The sequence below is a fragment of the Agelaius tricolor genome, unplaced genomic scaffold (genome assembly GCF_023055355.1).
Source record: "Agelaius tricolor isolate 1412-34295 unplaced genomic scaffold, bAgeTri1.0.p SCAF_10, whole genome shotgun sequence".
In the NCBI taxonomy this organism is placed as follows: domain Eukaryota; kingdom Metazoa; phylum Chordata; class Aves; order Passeriformes; family Icteridae; genus Agelaius; species Agelaius tricolor.
In genome coordinates this window covers 14313460-14333338 of record NW_027269270.1, presented here as the reverse complement: position 1 = coordinate 14333338, position 19879 = coordinate 14313460, and the positions used below count along the sequence as shown (strand labels likewise).

General features: G+C 55.3%; 2 protein-coding genes across 4 annotated transcripts; both read left to right on the top strand.

The window, feature by feature from the left end:
- The first annotated feature begins 335 nt into the window (after positions 1 to 335).
- HOXD9 (homeobox D9) lies at positions 336 to 2648 on the top strand. The gene is made up of 2 exons (XM_071434248.1): positions 336 to 1011; positions 1587 to 2648. The coding sequence occupies exons 1-2, from the start codon at positions 336 to 338 to the stop codon at positions 1826 to 1828; spliced, it is 918 nt and encodes a 305-aa protein (XP_071290349.1). The 3' UTR covers positions 1829 to 2648.
- Positions 2649 to 6665: 4017 nt separating this feature from the next.
- HOXD8 (homeobox D8) lies at positions 6666 to 8297 on the top strand. 3 transcript variants are annotated; one of them, XM_071434247.1, is made up of 3 exons: positions 6666 to 6785; positions 7062 to 7209; positions 7791 to 8297. In XM_071434247.1, the coding sequence occupies exons 1-3, from the start codon at positions 6666 to 6668 to the stop codon at positions 8084 to 8086; spliced, it is 564 nt and encodes a 187-aa protein (XP_071290348.1). In that variant the 3' UTR covers positions 8087 to 8297. The 3 variants fall into 3 exon arrangements, with proteins under 3 accessions (XP_071290348.1, XP_071290347.1, XP_071290345.1); XM_071434246.1 differs by having other exon boundaries at positions 6666 to 7209; positions 7794 to 8297; XM_071434244.1 differs by having other exon boundaries at positions 6666 to 7209.
- Positions 8298 to 19879: the final 11582 nt, after the last annotated feature.

Sequence of the window (19879 nt, the reverse complement as noted above, 5' to 3'; positions counted from 1 at the left end):
GCGGGCAGGGGGCACGCCGGGCGGGCAGGGCAGGGCAGGGCCGGGCAGGGCAGGGCAGGGCAGGGCAGGGCAGGGCGGGTGGCCCCGCGCGGTGCGGGGGCGCGGGCGGTGCGGAGCGCTGTGCGGGGCCGCTGTTGATGATGATTTTTTTTTTTAATCACAGCAGCCCCAGTTTAGCGGATTGATTTACTCGCAGTATTGGTAAATATGATCACGTGGGCTCCACAACCAATGGTTGAGGGTTGCAGTCTGCAAAATACTACGATTGTTCTCCGGGAGGGTATCATATACAGTTAACAGTGTAACCTTTTATATGACTAAGAGGGGAGCCTAAAATGTCGTCTAGTGGCACCATAAGTAACTATTATGTCGATTCTCTCATAGGCCATGAAAGCGAAGAAGTTTATGGGAGTAGATTCGTCCAGGGAGGTCACAGTGCGACCTCCAGGCCATCAGGTGTTGCAGAGAGTTCAGATTTTTCCTCTTGTAGCTTTGCACCAAAATCCACCGTGTTTTCCACCTCCTGGTCCACTGTTCACCATCAGCCGTCTGCGGCAATGACCGGGATCTACCACCCCTACATGCACCAGCCCCACTTAGGGGCAGCCGACGCTGGCCGCTACGTGCGCTCCTGGATCGAGCCCTTCCCGGGCTTCCCGGGCGGCGGCGGCGGCGGCGGCGGCGGCGGCAGCGGCAGCGGAGGCAGCAGCAGCGGCGGCTCCGCGTCCAGCTCCGGCTCCTCCAACGGGCGCCACTATGGGATAAAGCCGGAGACGGGAGCAGCCACCTCCTCGTCTTCCTCCTCCTCTTCCTCCTCCTCCAAAAGGACTGAATGCTCCTCGTCTCGGGAGTCCCAGGGGATCGGTGTGCCCGAGTACACGTGCAGCTCCTTCCTCCAGGAGTCCCGGGAGAAAGCGCCTGCCGGCAGCTCCAAGGACCCCGCCGCCTGCAGCCACAACCCCAGCCCGAGCAGCGATCTGAAAGAGGAGAAGCAGCAGCAACTTGACCCGAGTAAGTAAAAAAAAACCCAAAAACCTCAAAAAAACCCAAAAAAAGGAAGAAAGAAAGACAAGAAAAAGAAAATAAAAGAAAAAGACAATCAAAACAAAATGGGGAGTTGGGGAAATAGAGAGTAATAGCGGCAGAGAGAGAGAGAGGGAGAAAAAGAAAGAAAGAAAAAAGGAGAGGAGGAGAGAAGGAAGGAAGGAAAGTAAGAAAGGAAGCAAGCAAGGAAGGAAGGAAGGAAGGAAGAAAGAAAGCGAGAGAGAGAGAAAGAAAGAAAGAAATTGCCCCTTTGATTTATTGCCGAAACCTGTAAGGCTCGAATGTGCAAAACTGATAGTTTTACTAACCTATAAAAACGTCTAGACGCCTACCCCAGCGCAAGCAGCAACAAGCACCCATAAAAGACTCCACATAACCACCTACCATCAAGACATCATTTGTACAGTAAACAGACTGGGGCATTAAGGCTTTTATGATAATTCCTCCAAAGTTGTGAAAACAGTCCATCCTTCGTTAAATTAATTTAACGACCTTTCTCTCCCCCCCCCCTCCCCGTTCCCTATATACCTCCCTTCTTCCAGATAACCCTGCAGCAAACTGGATCCACGCTCGTTCAACGAGGAAAAAGCGTTGTCCCTACACAAAGTATCAAACTCTGGAACTGGAAAAGGAATTTCTGTTTAACATGTACCTCACCCGAGACCGCCGTTACGAAGTAGCTAGGATTTTAAACCTCACAGAGAGACAGGTCAAAATCTGGTTTCAGAACAGAAGAATGAAAATGAAAAAGATGAACAAGGAGAAAGGCAATAAAGGAGACTAACGCTGGGGTGGAAACGTAGTTGGAGACTATTGATTTAGTTTTGAGTTTGGATTTTTATCGGGGGAGTGTGGGGTTTTGATTGTTGAGGTTTTCTTCTTTTTTTGGTTTTGGGTTGTGGCTGCTTGTTTTTGTTTGGTTGTGTGGGGGTTTTGGGGGGTTTGGTTGTGGTTTGATTTGTCCTTTTTTTTTTTTTTTGTTAGTTTGGTTTTATTCTTTCTCTGCACCCTTAGCCCCCCCATAAGTTCCTCCTCCTCCTGCGCCACTCCACCCCAGGGATTTTAAATCAATCGCGCTTTTTTTTTTTTTCCTTTTCTCTTTTTCCTTTTTTTTTTTTTTTTTTTTTTTTTTTTTTCCTTGGTAGAAGTGAAACGTGGTCTGTGTCAGGTATTTCCGGAAATTTTGTCTTGCTCGACAACGTGTTTTTCAGTCTCTTGATACTCCCCTCCTCCTTCCCAGACCATTTAGATGACAATATTGTGAGTGCACGTTAGCTTTGGGAACTCTATCTGATGTTAAATGTTTGACATGTTTCTTAAAAGTGATGTAGACTAGATAGTTATTTTGCCAAAATAAAGGTAAGGAAATTAATTATAATTACGGTAATAAAATGCATATTAAATTACAGCCGCTTAAATCAATGGGGGTTGCTGTGCTGTCCACGACCTACTAAGAGGAAATCTTTCCCCAAACTTCTGCTTTCTAGGTCTGAATCCTTCGCAATAGATGCCACAGAGAGGCCACGAGCTGCTTCCCCCCCCTTTAGTGCACTGTTAGGAGCTGTCTCACCCTCGGAGCCGCTCGCCATAGGCCTAGCCCTGCCGGTGCCCCGGCAGCTGCCGTCCCTGCCCGCGGTGCTGTTGTATTCATTAACCGCTCCGTGTCTCCAGCCACGGACCTGTTGTAATTGTTGTCACTTATTACACAATAAAGTCTGCCGTGACCGAACGACAGCGCTGCGCTGAGAGCAGAAATCTGTGCGCCCCTCGCGATGCGCCCCGCGCCGCCCGCCCTGCCGCGCAGCCCCGCGCAGCCCCCGCGGGCCGGGCCGGCGGCAAAGGCCGGGGTGACGGGAAAGGCTGGGCCGAGCTGCCGGCCAGCAGCACCTCCGGCACCTTCCCCGGCCCCCTGAGCCGCAGCTGCTGCCGCAGGTCAGGCCGAGGGGCCGGCTGGGCGCGCCCGCCGCGCCGTGCGCGGGCCTCAGGTACCAGCGCTCCTACAAACAGCGGCGATCCCTCGGGCTCGGTCAGGAAATGCTTCCGCACCAGTCCGCAGGAGCCAAGGAAACACAATGATGCCTATTCGGTTAAACATGGGTTTTATTCCTGGGGTTTTTTCCTACTGGGTCGCTTCTAACCTCTGCTTTAAGTGGGAGGCTGGAAGCTCTGGAGGGGACACGGCTGCTGCCAAACGCTCGGCTTTGTTGGCGAGAGCTCATTTAGCGACGCGCCTCATGCCTTCTGCATTTATAAACACACATGACTTTATCAAGATAATTGAGATGAAGTTCATTGTAAAAAATGCTTTGTTTAAAGAGCAACCATTAAAATGAAGGACCCGTAAATATTTACGAGCAGTTCGGTTAATTCAAGATTAAGGGGAGAGCTGAGAGACCTGGTGTTTAATGTTTTTTACCTCTGTGAATAAAATAAAAAAAAAAAAAAAAAAAGAGCAAGCAAAAGCATGCACCGCCAGGAAAAGGTGTTGCATTGCTTCCCATCCATTGTCGAGAAGATACCTATAATTCTTTTAAAACAGGAAGAACCGTGGTATAATAAAACCATTGAGATGGCTAGACGTCTGGACCTAATGAGTTTACGATATGCTATGGCACTTTTCTTTGAAAGCACCTTATTTTGATGTTTGTGTTTGTTAGGGGGGAAAAAAGGCAAAAAATGCAGACAAACTAGGTCTTAAAACCTTGGACTATAAATTTCAGTATGTCAGCATTGGGCCAAGGCAACAGACTCAAAAAGGACCTGAAGGTCACGAAACAGAGATTTTACGAAGTCCACTTATTTGTTGAAATGTATTTTATTGGATATTCTGTTGCAATGAATCCTATGATGCCAGCCTCAATATTTTCGCAAATACCCATGGCGGGGGGGGTGGGGGGTGGGGTGTGTGTGATCTGTAACAACGCATAAACAATATCCTTGTACATAAACTGCATTGTGTTGATCCCAGCAGAGGCTCTGTTAAGAAATTTTCACCAAGCCCACACCATCTTTTAATATTTTATATCAAGCAGATTGACACATTTAACCTCGTATATATTTTTTTCTTTTGTTTACCTGGGTGCATTTATTTCAAAATAGCAGAAAGAAAACCAAACATCTCGATCGATGAAACGTCGTTCATCTATGGAAATTACTTTTAGTGTCAAACAGAAAAATTTAATTCCTACCCGTTGGTTGTGTTAATATATGTTTTCACATATGCACAGTCTCGTGCACACGCATTATACCGAATAATTCACAGGCATGTGTGATGAAGGAGGGGGTGAACAAAGATTCATCTTTACTTTTGTTTACATAAATCAATCCATAAATACATAAAAGCGCGGGCAAACAAAATAACATCTTCAATACAAAAACGTATAACTCTGAAACTACCACACATGGAGATTTCATGCTGTAATATGTGGGGAAACATGATCGAAAACGCGATAGCAGTCGTCTTCAAAGCTCAGGCGTCTTTCCTGGCTGCCATGTGTAAACGAGGCGCATTCTTTGTATGCAGTTAATTATAGCTCTGGCAAAAAAATAAAAGAGGGTCACCGAAACGTGCTAAGAGAAAATGGCACTGTAAACTTGGGGGTGGGGGGTGGGGGGGGGGAGGGAGGGAAAAAAAAAACAGAGAAAAGGAAGAAAAAGGAAGAAAAAAGAAGGAACCCAAGCCCAAACCAGGAAGCAAAGGAAGAGTCGGTCGCACTGGCCCCGCGGTGCTCCGCAGTTCGCGTTCCTGGCGAGCGGCGGGGCCGCGGGCAGCGCGGGCAGCGCGGGCAGCGCGGAGCGGGGGCGCCGCCTGCCGCTGCCGCAGCGCACCGCCAGAGGGCGCCCGCGCTCCACCCTTGCGCGGCCGCCTCGCCCGCTCTGCGCGCCCGCGGCCCGGGCACCGCGGCTCGGCCTCGGCACCGCAGCCCCGCGGGCACGGACGGGCTGCCCGCGGAACCGACGCACGGGAGGAGGGGCGAGGGTGTCTGGCGCGGATGCGGGAAGCAGCCACTGCCCCTCTGTGCCCCTCCGCAGGATAAGGCAGTGTCTCTATGCTGCCGCTCAGCCCCTGCCAGGCCCGGCCTCCTGCCTTCCTGTGCTCTCTGGCGAAGGGCTTTAGCTGCTGTCTGTTCGTGTTCGTGTGCGTGTGCGTGTGCCCGGGCCTTTCCCGCCTTTCCCGCCTTTCCTTGGGCTGCACGGGGGTCCCTAAGCCTCCCCGAGCTCCTAAAGGCTGGGCCCCGGGCCGCCTTTAGGGGCCCCTGCCCGGGCAAGGCTGTCCTTGTGGGCACAGGGCCCGTCGGGGTGCTCACATGCGGGGCAGCCGGGCTGGTCAGCGAGACAAAGCGAGTTAATCGGCCTGGAGGCGGGGGGGTGGTGGAAGAACGGGGTGTGAGGGGAAGGAGCCTGAGATGCCTTTTATGTAACCACAAGGATTTTTTTCTCAATTCGCATCAGACGGTCACACGTGGCTCTGGCTGGGCCTGTATTATATTTCACCTACATTTTTCGTCTCTCTCCAAAATAGGGCGGACTCGAACTCCTGAGGGTTTCTCTCCAAAAATCTGATTCCCACTGCAGGACGAAGCGGAAAACAGAGGACTGGAGACGACGCTTCTTGGGGCACGGGGGCCGGCGGGGGTGGCCGGCCCGGGCGGGGGCAGCGCCGAGCCTGCTGGGCAGCGCTTTTCTTCCTTCCTTCCTCCCGGAGAACAGGGCTCGTTTATTTCGGACCGAGTCCCCGAGCGGTGCTAACCGTTCACCCACAGATTTTTATTTTTTCGCCCCCCTCCCTCTCTTTGCCTCGGTAATGACGTCCACCAAGGGTGAAATGATGGAAAGTATATTCATAGGCATGATTTCCATTAAGTATCAATTAACCTGGAGCCTCAGCCATGCGTGCAAGGCGTCAAGGGTAAATGTGCATCTCATTTCCCAGCGATCTGCTCGCCTGGAAGGAAATGACCCGGAGGGCCCGTTGGCAAGGGGGCCCTGCCGCTGCACGGTGCCGCCCTAGGGGCACCCCACTGCCTTCGCCTGCACCCCGGAGCCCCTGCGGTGGGCATCGGCTCTCTCTGAGGGGCTCTGCCCTCGCCGGTCGGCGGTGCAGGCCGCGCTGGGGGCAGTACAGCCCCGGTGAGCCGGGCGGCGTCGCCCCGGGCAGCGCGCCCGCGGTTATCGCGCGGGATCTGCGCGGCCGCCTCGCCCCTGCGCGGCGGGGGTTTCAGCGGCTCCTAGCGAGCGCACACCGGAGGGGGGAGCGGGGGTGCCGCGGCCGGGGTGGATCCGGGCAGGGCTGGGCCGAGTTTTTTTCTTGCCCGAGGAGCGGCACATGTAAACTGAAGCCAAAAGTCCCCCCTGAGCTCATGAGCGTGTGTGTGTGTGTGTGCGTGCGCGGGCTGCTGTGTGCCTAATAGGAAATAGTAAAAGCAGTGAGGCAGGTCATTTTGGGAGCGATTATAATCCAGTCCTGGTCACCACATACACGGAGAGCAGGAGCGGGGAACGCACGGGCCAGCGGCGGCGGCGGCGGCATGAGCGCGGCGTAGAGGCACCGGCGGCGGCGGCGGCGGCGGCGGCGGCGTGAGCAGCGCCCCGTGCCCCCGCCCGCCGCTGCCCCCTCCCCGATGAGCTCCTACTTTGTCAACCCGCTCTACTCCAAGTACAAGGTGGCGGCGGCCGCGGCGGCGGCGGCGGCGGGGGAAGCCATCAATTCCCCGTACTACGACTGTCACTTCGCACCCGAGGTGAGCGGCCGACACGCCGCCGCCGCCGCCGCCGCCGCCGCCGCTCTGCTCTACGGGAACGGCGCGGCCGCCGCGGGCTTCCCGCACCCCGCGCCCGGCGGGGCGGGGGGCGGCGGCGGCGCGGCCCCGGACTTTTACCACCCGGCCGGGGGGAGCCCCACGGCCGCCTACCAGCCGCCTCCTCCTCCCCCCGCCGCGCCTCCGCCTCCTGCCCCCTGCAGCGGGGTTACCTGTCACGGGGAGCCCGCTAAATTTTACGGATACGATAACTTACAGAGACAGCAGATTTTTACGACACAGCAAGAGGCCGAGCTGGTACAATATCCTGACTGTAAATCGTCCAGTGCTAATATTGGCGAGGAACCAGACCACTTAAATCAGAGCTCGTCTCCTGCTCAAATGTTTCCCTGGATGAGACCACAAGGTTGGACGCAGTCAAAAATTTGCTTCCATCTCACGTCTGAGTTTGAAACTTTCTTTTCCTCCTCCTGCTTCTTTCTCGCTGACTCTCGCTCCCTGCCTCTGTCTCCCTCACTCCCTACCTCTCTCACCGCGATTCCTATCACCGCGGTGGCTTGCGATAATAAAGAGATGCAGTGAGCAAGCAGAAACCTCTGCAGCAGGCAGCTACCGACCCAAGAGTAGCCTTTGAGACGCCTGTCGGACGCTGAGGCGCAGCTGACGCGCTCGCCTGTCTCCCGTGGCCGCTGCCTGAGCGGGAAGGGTGCGGGGTCGGGAAGGGGGTGGTGTGTAAGATGATAAAGTGACCCCGCAGCATCCTATGCAGAAGGACAGCTGAGGCGCTTCGTGCATTTACTGTCGCTGTGTTCCTCTCACTCAAGTGCAAAGCTCTAGACTCCTCTGTGCCCTCCGCTTTCTCTCCCTGCGGTTCTGTGGGGCTTTTCTCGAGGGATTCCGGGGCCACCGGAGTCCTCGCTGCCTGCCTGCGCCTTGTTTTGAACGGCCACAACAACCTCCAAACCCCTGTGTTTTTGTTTTAAACAGCAGCGCCGGGTAGGAGGAGAGGAAGACAAACATACAGTCGATTCCAGACTCTAGAGCTGGAAAAGGAGTTCCTATTTAACCCCTATCTGACCAGGAAGAGAAGGATCGAGGTGTCCCACGCACTAGGACTCACCGAGAGGCAGGTAAAGATCTGGTTTCAGAACAGGAGGATGAAATGGAAAAAAGAGAACAACAAGGACAAATTCCCCGCTTCCAGACAGGAGGGAAAGGAAGGGGAGGCCAAAAAGGAAGCACATGATCTGGAAGAAGACAGAGCTGAAGGCCAGACGAATTAATTTTTGCCCCAAATGTCTTTGTGAAAGTCAATCAAAAATAAGCAGGGCTAAAGCTCGACATCTCGGCTCATCCACACCACTACGTGATCTTGTCGTGGGACGAGTGACCCCATGTCCATCCGTTTGACATTTCCCTGCTTCGGGTGCTTCACTTGTTTGTGCTTTTATTTTGTTTATTAGTGTATCCAGAACAATCTCTAGATTTAACATTTCCTCTACTTATTTTTTCGAATTTGATACAGAGTTTCTAGCAATAAATTTCTAATGATATACATATATATATATATATATTTGCAATCTTAAAAGACGGTGATTGTGGGAAACGACATAAACTTCCTAATAATAAATATTAATAAGTAAAACATTTAACAATGCTTTATTAATCAAGACAAGTGCACTTGTACTATTTTAATTCTTGTTTTTATCTTATGTTGAATAAATTAAATTAATAATCTGGAAGAAAATATCATTGGAATATATTTAACCTTCTTCTATAATATTTGATTAAAATAAACTGAATTTATTCAATTATAAAATGTATTGGCCTCTCTATATTCCTTTTGTAATCTACTCCTCAAGGAACCTTCTGAGTCTCCCCCATCTCTCCTCCGATGCTGGGTGTTTCTGCGGGGTCTGGGACTGGCACATTGTGTATAAAACCTGCTTTTTGCTCCCTGCCCCGAGCGCTGCGGTGCCGCGGTCCAAGCAGCGGCCAGCGGGGACCGCAGCCTCACCTGCGAGCGGAGCGCAGGCGGCGGGCCGGCCCCGGTGTGTGCCGGGGCCCTGCTCCCGCCTGCTCCTGCTCGGTCCCGGTGTGTGCCGGGGCCCTGCTCCTGTTCCTGCCCCGGTGTGTGCCGGGGCCCTGCTCCCGCCTGCTCCTGCTCGGTCCCGGTGTGTGCCCGGGCCCTGATCCCGCCTGCTCCTGCTCGGTCCCGGTGTGTGCCCGGGCCCTGCTCCCGCCTGCTGCTGCTCCTGCCCCGGTGTGTGCCCGGGCCCTGCTCCCGCCTGCTCCTGCTCGGTCCCGGTGTGTGCCCGGGCCCTGCTCCCGCCTGCTCCTGCTCGGTCCCGGTGTGTGCCCGGGCCCTGCTCCCGCCTGCTCCTGCTCGGTCCCGGTGTGTGCCCGGGCCCTGCTCCCGCCTGCTCCTGCTCGGTCCCGGTGTGTGCCCGGGCCCTGCTCCCGCCTGCTCCTACTCCTGCCCCGGTGTGTGCCCGGGCCTTGGTCTCCCCTGCTCCTACCCCGGTGTGTGCCCGGGCCCTGCTCCCGCCTGCTCCTGTTCCTGCCCCGGTCTGTGCCCGGGCCCTGCTCTCCCCTGTTCCTACCCCGGTTTGTGCCCGGGCCCTGCTCTCCCCAGTTCCTGCCGCACTCCCGGCCGTGCGGGAGAGCGCTGCCGCAACCACGGCCCTGCCCTATGGAGCCGTTTGCTGTCAGCCCGGCTGCAGGGAGAGCCCGGAGAGCGTTCCGGCCCCACGCCATCCCCAAGGGCTGCTCCAAGCAAACCACGGCCAAAACGGGCCCAGCCTCCCCAGAGGATGGCTGACAAGCAGAGAAATACAAAGCTTTTGCGACCTTGCGTGGGGGTTTCTAGAGGGCTGTAATTCTTAGGAGTCCCAAACCATGCGTAGACCGAGAGAAAGATGTTTCTGCCCCTAAATATTATCATATGATGCGTTTCCCAGCGGAGGCCGCAGCTGAGGATAGAGCCTGCCTCACGGTTCCCGCAACCACGGGAGGAAAGGTCCGCTCTGATTAACAAAACAATCTAATTTCTCTCTGCCCTCCCTCCTCTTGCTCCCGTTCCCGGCAGGGTCCCGCAGAGCGCGGTATCAAACAGGACGGCCGAAAGCAGTCCTTTTTAGGAGTAGCAGACAGAGGGTCGAGGGATGAGGTATAAATCTCTACCAAGATTTTTGCGTCATTTTTTTCCCTACCGGCTGACGCTCCCCTGAGTAATGGCTCCGTGAAGGAAATCGAATGGACGCGCCAGAAACTGCGACAAACACGATATATAATTCTATTTTCTGCCCAGAAACGAGGGTGATTCCGACGAGGCCGGGGCTGAGCCGAGGCCTTGCTCGGAAAATCCCAGCCCGGTTCCCGAGGCGGTGCCGCCCGCCGCTCTGCCCGCCCGCCGCTGGGCCCTTCTCTCGCAGCCACCGCTCCGCTCCGGGAACGCACCCGGCGCGCCGGGAACCGCCGTCCACGGGGATGGGACCTGTGGGGCGGGTTTGGTTCATTTCGTTTCCCTTCCTCTTCCCCGCTCCCCACCACCGAGGCAGGCACGTTTCCACTGCTGCAAAGCGCCAGCTCTGGAGGGAGGCACGAGCTAATGGAGCTATTGTTCTCGGTTTTATTTTAATCGCCTAGCTGGCTTAAGGTTGTAAACAAGGGGAAGCTGCAACAAAGCAGTGAAATAAACATTTTTGCTGCATGGATTTGCATAAATACACCGGCATCCGTAGTGTCAAGGGAGGATGTGGGGCTGGTAGATGCGCGTTTAAAGTAACCCGGTGGCCCGACGCGCAAAACCCGCTGGCTTTTCAAAGCACTACTCGTGCTAGTGGCACCGACATATTTGGTCTGCGGGCAGGAAAAGCCTCTCGCTTTTGCTGCGCTGGCGGCGGAGGCTGGACTCAACACGGTTCCGGCGGCCCTGCTGCGGGAAAGCCGTGCCGGTGCCGCCCGCTGCCAACCCGGGCTGCCCGCACGTCGAGGACCTTCACACACCAGCGGAGCTCTCCTTAGGCTGGTGTTTGTCCGGAAAAGAGCTGCTGCGGTAGTTGTTTTTAATTATCAGACAAAGAATAAAATTAAAATATTCCTGAAGAAGTTTCCGTTGCGTTGCTCTCCTAGGACCGACTGGGAACGCAGCCACGTAGGCAAAAACTGACTTCCCTGAGTCGTCAGAATTAGCCAAGGCCTAGTGGTAACTGGAATCGCCTCTGTCTTACTCATTAAGAATAACAAAACATCGCTATAGTTGTTAAGGCATTTACCCTCATAGCCTGGCATCTGTATCTCTCCCTCGGTTTTACTTGGAAACTTGCTAAGAAAAAAGATAACGGAGTCAGGAATTGACCCAGGCGGCCACCGAGTCCCCTGTAAAACCAGAGCCATCGGACTTTTGGCCAGGAAAAGCCGTAGCTGCGCGGGTTGCGGCGGGAGAGGCGGCGAGAGGCCGCCTGAGACGGGCGCGGAGTGGATGTACCGCGCCTTTGGTTTCCGCGGAATTTCTCCGTTCCCTTGAGGAGCAGCTCAGCGCGGCCGTGAGTGCCGCAGAGACACCACGAGAGTTGCCATAGCCTCCGCCGAGGCAATATTCAAAGGTGTGCAACTGCCTGAAGCAGCGTGTTAAAAAGATCCAGCCTCGATCCTATATCTTTAGGCGTGTTTACTTTTGTTAGCGGTTACAACCAGCACGGAGGTCACGGATTGAGGGCTCTGGCTATTCCCTGAAACAAAACTTGAGCAAGAAACATCCACACTACTCCGTCTCCGAGCCGAGTATTCCTAGTGGACACAGGCCTATTTGATTTTTTTTTTTTTAGAATACTTTCTAGGAATTGGATTTTCCCTGTTGGTGCCCCGGGAAGGTTTTATCGGGGGCGGAGGCAGCCTGCCCTGGGCGCGGTGACAGTGCCCGGCGCAACCTGCGGGAACCGCACACTGCGGGGTGGGGAAGAGCCTCGGAACATTTTTATGTCGGCGACGGCTTCCGCTTCAGTAGTGGGCGCTAAAGCAGATGTGGTTTCTTTTAGTGCCCGGCGGAGCGGTGGGGAGGGGTGGGAGAAGAGGGTGGGGATGCGGGTTAAGCCCCCTTTCGTTTGGCAAGAAACGGATCCTTCGGCACAGTGCCCTGCCCCTCTTTATGCGGTTCCGCGACCGCTTGCCCCTCTCTCCGCGGCCCGCGCGGATCTCCCGCGCCCCGGCCGTGCTCGTGGGGCTCCGCTACCGCGCCCGTGGCGCGCAGGCCGAGGGCAGGCGGGACCGAAGCCTCAGTAAAAGCGCAGCGCGCAGGCGAAAGAAACATGGCGCTGGGAAGCAGTATGTGCAAAATCCGCAAGGAATTGCAGTAAATTCCTTTTTGTTTGAAGAAAATTTACAACTTGGTAATAGACCTTTTTATGACCTATTTGGGCTCGTCATTGGCTGCGGCTGGTCATGTGCAGGCAGCGAGCGCTTTCATGGCCTTTTCCTGATTTCCCTGGCGAATTTCCCCCCGCATTCTGCCTTCAGAGAGCCTCAGCCCCTCTTTTTCTAACCTTTGTCTAGGCTGAGGTGTATGGCAGTCGCCCTCATATTTGTGCCCCGCTCCCCCAAACCCGCGGCCGGTCCCGCCGCCGCCGCACTGACGCTTCCCCGGCCCCGCGCCGCCTCCTCTCCCGCGCCCACGGAGGGATGCGCGGAGACCCGCGCCCGCCGCCGCGCCGCCCGCAGCCCCTCGCTCTTCTCCCACCGTTCGATGCCCCCGCTGCCGCTATCTCCTCCGGCACACGGATTGCTACACGGGTGCAAAATGGATTACAGCGACCCTCCCGGGCTTCTCCGCAGGCGGGCAATGCCGCGAACTGGTAAGCACTGAGTTCCCCTCGGGCTGCTGGCCGGTACTCCGCGATATGCGGCACGGCACCGGCTCCGCTGTCCTCCTGTCCCTCTTCATCACCTGTCCCTCGAAAACCCTTCTTCTTCCATTTAGTATTGCTATGACTATTATTACCGCTATGATTGCTGTTGTTGTTGTTGCTATTGTAATTGTCGCTGGTGTTATTATTACTAATAGTGGCTGTGGGCATGCCGCACAGTGAGAGCGGCTGTTGCGCGCCGTCTCTCGCGGAAAGCGCGCCGCGGGCCGCGATGTCTGGGTGTTCCGCGGTGAGGGGCGGAAGGCTGGGGCGCAGTGCGCGCAGGCAGTGCCTCTCCTGCCGGTGGGGTTTCTCCCCATATAAGGCCCTCTGCTTTTGGGATAGTTTTTCGCCCTGCCAGTCTGAAGCATGCTGTGGTGATGCTGTAGTTTGTTTCCCCCATGGCGGAAGGGCAGTCGAGTAACTTTAAAGCCTAACAGGTGTTTTCGCAGGAGAACCGGGGTCAGAGCTCCCGCGGGGGCGGAGGGCGCGGGGCCGCTCCGCCGAGCCGGTCGAGCCGGGGGCTGTGCCCGGGGCCAGTCCTGGGAGCCCTCGCCTGCCCCGCAGGGACTTTTTGTAGCATCCTTGTCCCGCTGCAGCGCGGAGCCAGGGCTGCGGCTCCGAGCTGCTCGGTGGGCGGCACACGGGCCGGGCTCGGCTGCCGGAACGCGGGGGCGGCTGCGCGGAGACACCGCCAGGAGGGCACGGCCGCAGTACGGTACTACCCACGTGCAAATCATCGAGGGCTAGATGGAGGACAAACTCTCGGAAATAAACCCAACAACAAATCCTTGGGTTTATTTTAAAATGTGTCGAGGAGATAGAATAGTTAACTATTCCTGCGTTACCCATATATGTATATGCATCCATATTCACCTTACCTATATTCATACATATATATGGTATCCACACATCCATTTCTCTCTGTAGAACACATATTCTTTGGGACTACGTTGTTGTGAACGTATATATGCTTTACTCATTCCATCTTCATTTTCAAACTGCTAGTGCACGGTGGAAAAGCCGTCGTTTGGTATTTAGCGTTCACATCGATGCTCGGTGGCTGCAGTGCACCGTGCTGTTGCACTGCAGGAATTTACCCACTCGCCATTTACCCCGAAAGCAGCCAGTTAATCAACGGCAAAGCAGAACGCCCGACTACACAATACACGGTGAGGGTGGAAAGGTGCCAGTCCTGCCCCGAGTACATATTTTGAACCCACAGAAGAAATTGTTCTTTAATCCACCCCCGAGCACGCCGCAGCCTCTGAGCCCGAGCCCCGCTGCAGTCAGCGATAAGATCCCTGTCCCCCACGCTCTGCCTGTTTGCACGAGCCGGCCGCCCTGCGCTCCTGCAGGACTTGGGGATTATTTGGGACTAGTCGTTTTCAACATAGCAACAGTCTTCAAGAGTAACGTGGAAAATATGCGCTGCGTTAGGTTTCACTCTCAGAATCCCTCCTAGGTGACACAGTAATTATGGCTACTTGACTATAAATCTCTCCAAAAACTTCGGAAAATCTCGTCCTTGAGTTGTTTTGAAATTATTCGTAGCCTGGGGAAAAAGAAAAAAAACAAAAGCAGGATGTTCTAACGAATTCTAATGTGTATGTGTGTGTCTGCGGGTCCATCTGCTGACACATACGGATATACACATGCATTTATGATTCCACTGGTTCATGTGGGAATTCAGCTTTTTTCTAAATGGTTTCCTTCCTGGCTTGCTTTTGCTCTTATTCTTTTCCTTATCAGATGTATGTATGTATGTATTTATTTATTTATTATTAACATTCAAGTACACATAGGTCTGTTCATGTTGTTAAACATACCTATGGAATTGTAAGTACTCATAGCAAATAAATACGCATTTATATATATTATGGCACATATATATTTATATGTACATGTTTATATATATGTGGCACTTATGAGGACTGTATTTTTACATCTATTTATACACCTCTAAAACATGGTATGAGTATAGATGTGTTGGTGTGCTGAAATTTTTGGAGTACAAGATTCACAGTCAAATGTCTTGCACTTGCTTCGTTTCCTGATGTGTTTGACAGAATTTTACTCTTTTTTTTTCTTTTCTTTTTCTTTTCTTTTCTTTTCTTTTCTTTTCTTTTCTTTTCTTTTCTTTTCTTTTCTTTTCTTTTCTTTTCTTTCCTTTTTTTTTTTTTTTTTTTTTTTTTTTTTTTTTTTTTGTGTGTGTGTGTGTGTGTGTGTGTGTGTGTCTGTTGAAAGGAAACAGCCGATCCCCAGTGCACCCTTTACTGACGCACGGGCAGTATAAAAACACCATCATCACAAAGCAGCTGGCAGGAAGCGGCAGCCCCCTGTCCCTGACAGTGCCGGGGTACCGCTGGCACCCGCTGCCATTCGGGAAGCCAGGTTGGCTCCCGCTTAGCTGCTGCAGGTTGCATGGAAGAGAAGTGCAGCCTCTGTTCCCCCAGCCTGGCAGGGCTTTGGTGCAAGGAAGGGGATGCGTTGTGAACTGCGGGCCCGGGAAACCCGATAAGACTAGGCGAAGATAGGCACGTTGGTTTTGCGTTCTCAAGAACTGAAAATCCCGTCGATTCATTTTCTCGTTCCCCCCAAAAATATGATTCCCACAGGGTGTTTTATGTGCGCTTGGGACAGAAAAAGAAACCCGAACAAAGACGGTATTTCACCCCTCGGTTGGCAGGCAGCTGTTAAAGGTATTTACTGCTCTACTGCAGTGCGGCACTCAATGCTGCTGGAGCGGGAGAGGAAAAAACAGGAAGCGAAAGGAAAAGATGAGGCGCAATAAACATTGCAGCAGGTCGCGGAGGCCGGGCGGGGCGCGGAGGAAGGGTCTCTGCGAGAGACAAGAGGCAATAAAACTGCATTCAGCGGCAGCAGGCTCTGCCCGAGCCCAGCGCTCGCCTCCCATCACCCGCGGGGGAGGGTGCGGCGGGCAGGGGAGGCGGCCCGCAGCGCCTGCCCAGCGCCCCACGCCCGGAGCCATCCGAGCTGGAGCCTGCTGGAGTGCAGCGAGGGGCGGCGGGGGTTCCCTCAGCCGCCCGCCTGGCCTGGCTCCGCCGCTTCTGTCCGCGTGTGGGCGCACGCCCCGACGGAGCGGGACGCGGTCACCTGCCCGCGGCTCCCCCTCAGGGCCGCCGGGCCGGGCCGCGGAGCGACCGCCGGGGGCGCGACAGGCCCCGGCCGCAGCCACCAGCCCTTCTGTCTCACGGCCTCTTCCAGGAGAAGGCGCTGTAGGACAAGCCTGGCCGCTCTCCCCTCCGCGGGGCGAGGGGCCCACCGCCCGCCGCCGGCCCCGGGACCCGTACCCTGCCGCCCGCCTGCCCGCGGCAGAGGCCCGCCGGCGGCCGGGGGACACGGGGGGGCTCCACCGCCTTCCTCGGGCGCCTCAAGCCGCGACCCGGTTGTCCCACTCCCTCCAGCGCCGCGATTTCCCGTCTCACCCGGGTCCGCAGACCCCGGCGCGCCCTCGCTCTCCCTGCCTGACCCGCGGTGCCGCAGGGCTCCCCCCGTGTGCCCCGCTGCCCTCCCGGTCACCAGCCCGCGCTTTGATGTCGGGCACCCGCCTCTTCCCTCCCCGTTCCTTTGATGCGGGTGCCAGAGCACCCTCCTTCCCGCCGGCTCCCTTCCCGCGGGCACAGCCCCCGGCCCCCGCACACCCTCCCTTGCCTCCTGCAAGCCGGGGCCCGGCAGAGCTCCCTGCCTCCGCCTCACCTGTTGCCTGCAGGCTTCACCTTCCCCAGCCGTGCCCGGACACGACCCTGGCGGCACCCACCCCCACGGGCCGTGCCTACCCCGGCGGGACGCTCCCACGGCCCACGGCCTCCCCTCCCTGCCCCGCACTCCTCGCCCTCTTCCCCCGCGGACCCGAGGTGTCGCCGCCGCTGCCCCCGTTTGATGTTGAGGCGCGGCTCGACGCCGCCCTGCCCGCTCCGGGCCTCCGCTGCCGCCGGATCTGCCTGCGGGCGTGGGGTGCTGCAGGCAGGGAACTTTGCATGCCCACATCCTGCTCTGCTAGGGCATGGGCGACGAGGTGACTCTTGAAAAGTCGAGGTTATGATAAAAGCGAAGGGGCAAAATGCGTTGGACGCTATCAAGGTGCTAAGTAGGTCTTCAAAGTCAGAGATGGAGCCTGTAATTTTCTGGCAGTGTGGTCCTCGGGGTAGGATGCCAGTCGTCATGTCTGTCAAGTCGCACTGAGAGCGATGGCGGCATGCACATGTGATTCTATTCCCCCAGCCTCTTTATCACAATTACCAGAGGGAAACCAATTGTTACTGTGTTGTGTCATCACACCTCTTATCTGTCTCCAGATCATCAGCCCCAAATATGAAAACTTGCATAAAACCCTAGAGAATGAACTGGCCAGAGCTTCAAAGTCAAATTTCATATCTGCATTTTAGAATAGGAAATGTGAAAATCGTTCTAATTCCCACTTCAAAAATCTCATGGCTAGAATTACTCAGTTACTGAAACATTTGTCTCGTCCTTAACTGAGAGGGAGCTGTATCTCAATCATCAACTCCTCACTATCTCACAGCCTCATCTTTCACAGCCCCATGTCCTGGACACGTGTGTCTGAAGCACATGCCCAGCCCGGGCCACCCCATTTGCCAGGGGCTGTCACTTCTGCAGCCTGGCTGCCATGCCACCTGCCTGTCCATGGCTCCTCTCCTCCTGCACATTCCAGGCAGTCACTCATCTCCAAACTGTGGCCTTCTCTTGCCCACGAGACAGGCCAAGAGAGCTGAGGCGATCACAGACACTGAGGGAGGGATGTGATGCTCGCAGGACTGCACAGGGCCTGGAGCCCTCCCATGGCTGCCTGGGGCCTGACCTGTGCCATACCCAGCACTCAGTGCCAGGCCTGGGGCAAACACACTTGACTCTGCATCCTACTTCTTGTCCCAAACTATTTTCCCCACATTTATTGCACTTTCTCATTACACCCTACCCCTCCTGTCCCAGCACACAGCCTTTTCTTGCCCCTCTCCAGGTGTGGCCGCTTTGGCTCCCTGCAGCTGCTTGCTGCTGAAGCCCTTCTTCCAGAAGCCAGTGAGGGTGATGTGTTTGGGGAGGAGGGCAGCTGGAGGCCACCACAAAGCCTGATCCAGGGCCCACTGTGGCCAGGCCCAGGTGCCTGAGCAGGGCTCAGGGAGCTCCAGGGAACTTGTCCCTCTGCCTGCCCAGGACTGGGAGCACAGGCCATGCACAAGCTGACAGAGACCCTGCAGTCAGCCCCATGCAAGACAGCCCACTGCTCTTTCTGGGATGGCTGGCTGGAGCCCCTGAGCCCAATAAAGCTTCTCAGACCATGCACTGTGTCTGAAATGCCACCTTGGGCACCGTCCCTGCCAGCTGTCCTGGGCAGGGGAGGGGGAAAGGGCTCTTCCACAGCTTAGGGCACTAAAAAACCACGAAGGCAATGCCGTGTGAGTAAGGGCTTGCAAAGAGCAAGAAAAATAGTGGAATGCAAAGCCACTCTGGATCATAAAGAAGGAGCAGGGAAGGACCTCGGGATGCCTCTTGTTGTCTGAAGGAAGAGGAATAGTTCAGCTGTGACTGGAGCCATCTAAAAAATATAGCGAGAGCTGAGCTGATGCTTTTGGATGACTTCGTAAGAAGTAAGACCAGACTCTAGTGTTAAGTAGGCACCACTCAGTTGGTGCCACCACCCAGCAGGGAATTGCATTTTGCTCGTTTTTCAGAGCTGAGCCCCCGGGCGGAGGCGCACTCTCACCCCCGGACCGGGCGAGCGGCCGTGTCCCCTCTGCAGGCGGCCGGTCCCCGCCGGGGCTGACACAGCTCCCCGCCCTCTGGCGAAGGCACGAACCCTTCCTGGGATGCGCCAGGAGCTGCTGGCCGCTCCGACGTCTCCATCTTAGCCATGATAGATTGGGAGCCGATGCCCGAGTTTCTTCATGCTGTGTGACTGCCAGGGACATTTGACTTCCTGTGCTCGGGCTCCTTGAAATTCTCATTTGCGAACTCACACCCTGCTCCCTTCACACCAGGGCTCTTTTATTGCTTTATAACCGTCCTTAAACTTCCAGTCCTCAAAGATCTCATTGTGGCAGGCTTCACACTTTCTCCCTTTCCGAAGCCCTGTGCACTCACTGTTGGCAGCAGTTTGGTCACTTACAAAGGTCCCTCGGGTGCCCGGCGAACCTGCAGCCCCTGGCACAGCTCTCCCAAGTTTTGAGATGAATGACTCAAAGCCGTTTTCAGGGGAGCCTCACCAGAATGCCATAAACACCCAGGGAAGGGAAAAAGGTTCCATCTTTCTGTTGGTTTGGGTTTTTTTGTCGTTGTTGCTGTTTTGGTGGGATTTTTTTTTCTGTCCTCCTAAAGATGTGCTTCCTTGTACCCCAAGAGCTATAAAGAAAGGTTTGAACGGGTACCCACAGAAAACACGCCCGGCTCCTTTCCCAAGAGCACTTTGGGAGCGCTAAGTCCCCTTTGCAGCTTTTCCTAAAACACGCTCCTCAAAAAAGGCCGGCATAACGCCGCGCAGCTGAGCTTCCACCCATCCCCGCTATTTCGACCCGGTCCCGTTTTATAGGACAGATTCAGAGAACCTTTATTTAGCGAATAAAAGTTTAAAGCTGAAGGTTATTTATGGTTCCACAGAGATAAGTCCTGAGTGGCTATTTAGAAGCACGTGATTCCAATAAACTTTGTTTTATGGCTTGAGAGTTGACAAGCCAAAATATAATTCCCACCATAAATTAGTTTAAGAGCATACAAGTGCAGATGCTTTCGTTCCTGGAAGCAGTAATCGGGAAAGTGTTAGCAGGGAACCGTCGGCGGAATGCGACCGCGCAGGCACCTCTGCTCCCGGGTCCCCCAGGCCGCGGGGGGAGCGCACAGTAAGTCCGCTATCCGCCTCCCTCCGCCGCCGCGCTCGGGCTCCCGGCCCCGGGCACTCGCCGGCAGTGGGGGCGGCAACGCTGCCCGCCCGGCGCGGCTCCGGGGGGAACGGGCAGGTACCCTCAGGTGCGGCTGCGCCGGGGCCAGCCGGCTGCGCTCTGGCTGAGATTTCCGAATTTAATGGCATTTCTTAAATGGAGATAAGCTTCTTTTTTTTTTTTTCCTCTTTTTTTTTCTTTTCTTTTTTTTTTTTTAATAAAAACCATTTATTTTAATAAAAGGAAAGGCTTCGTAAGG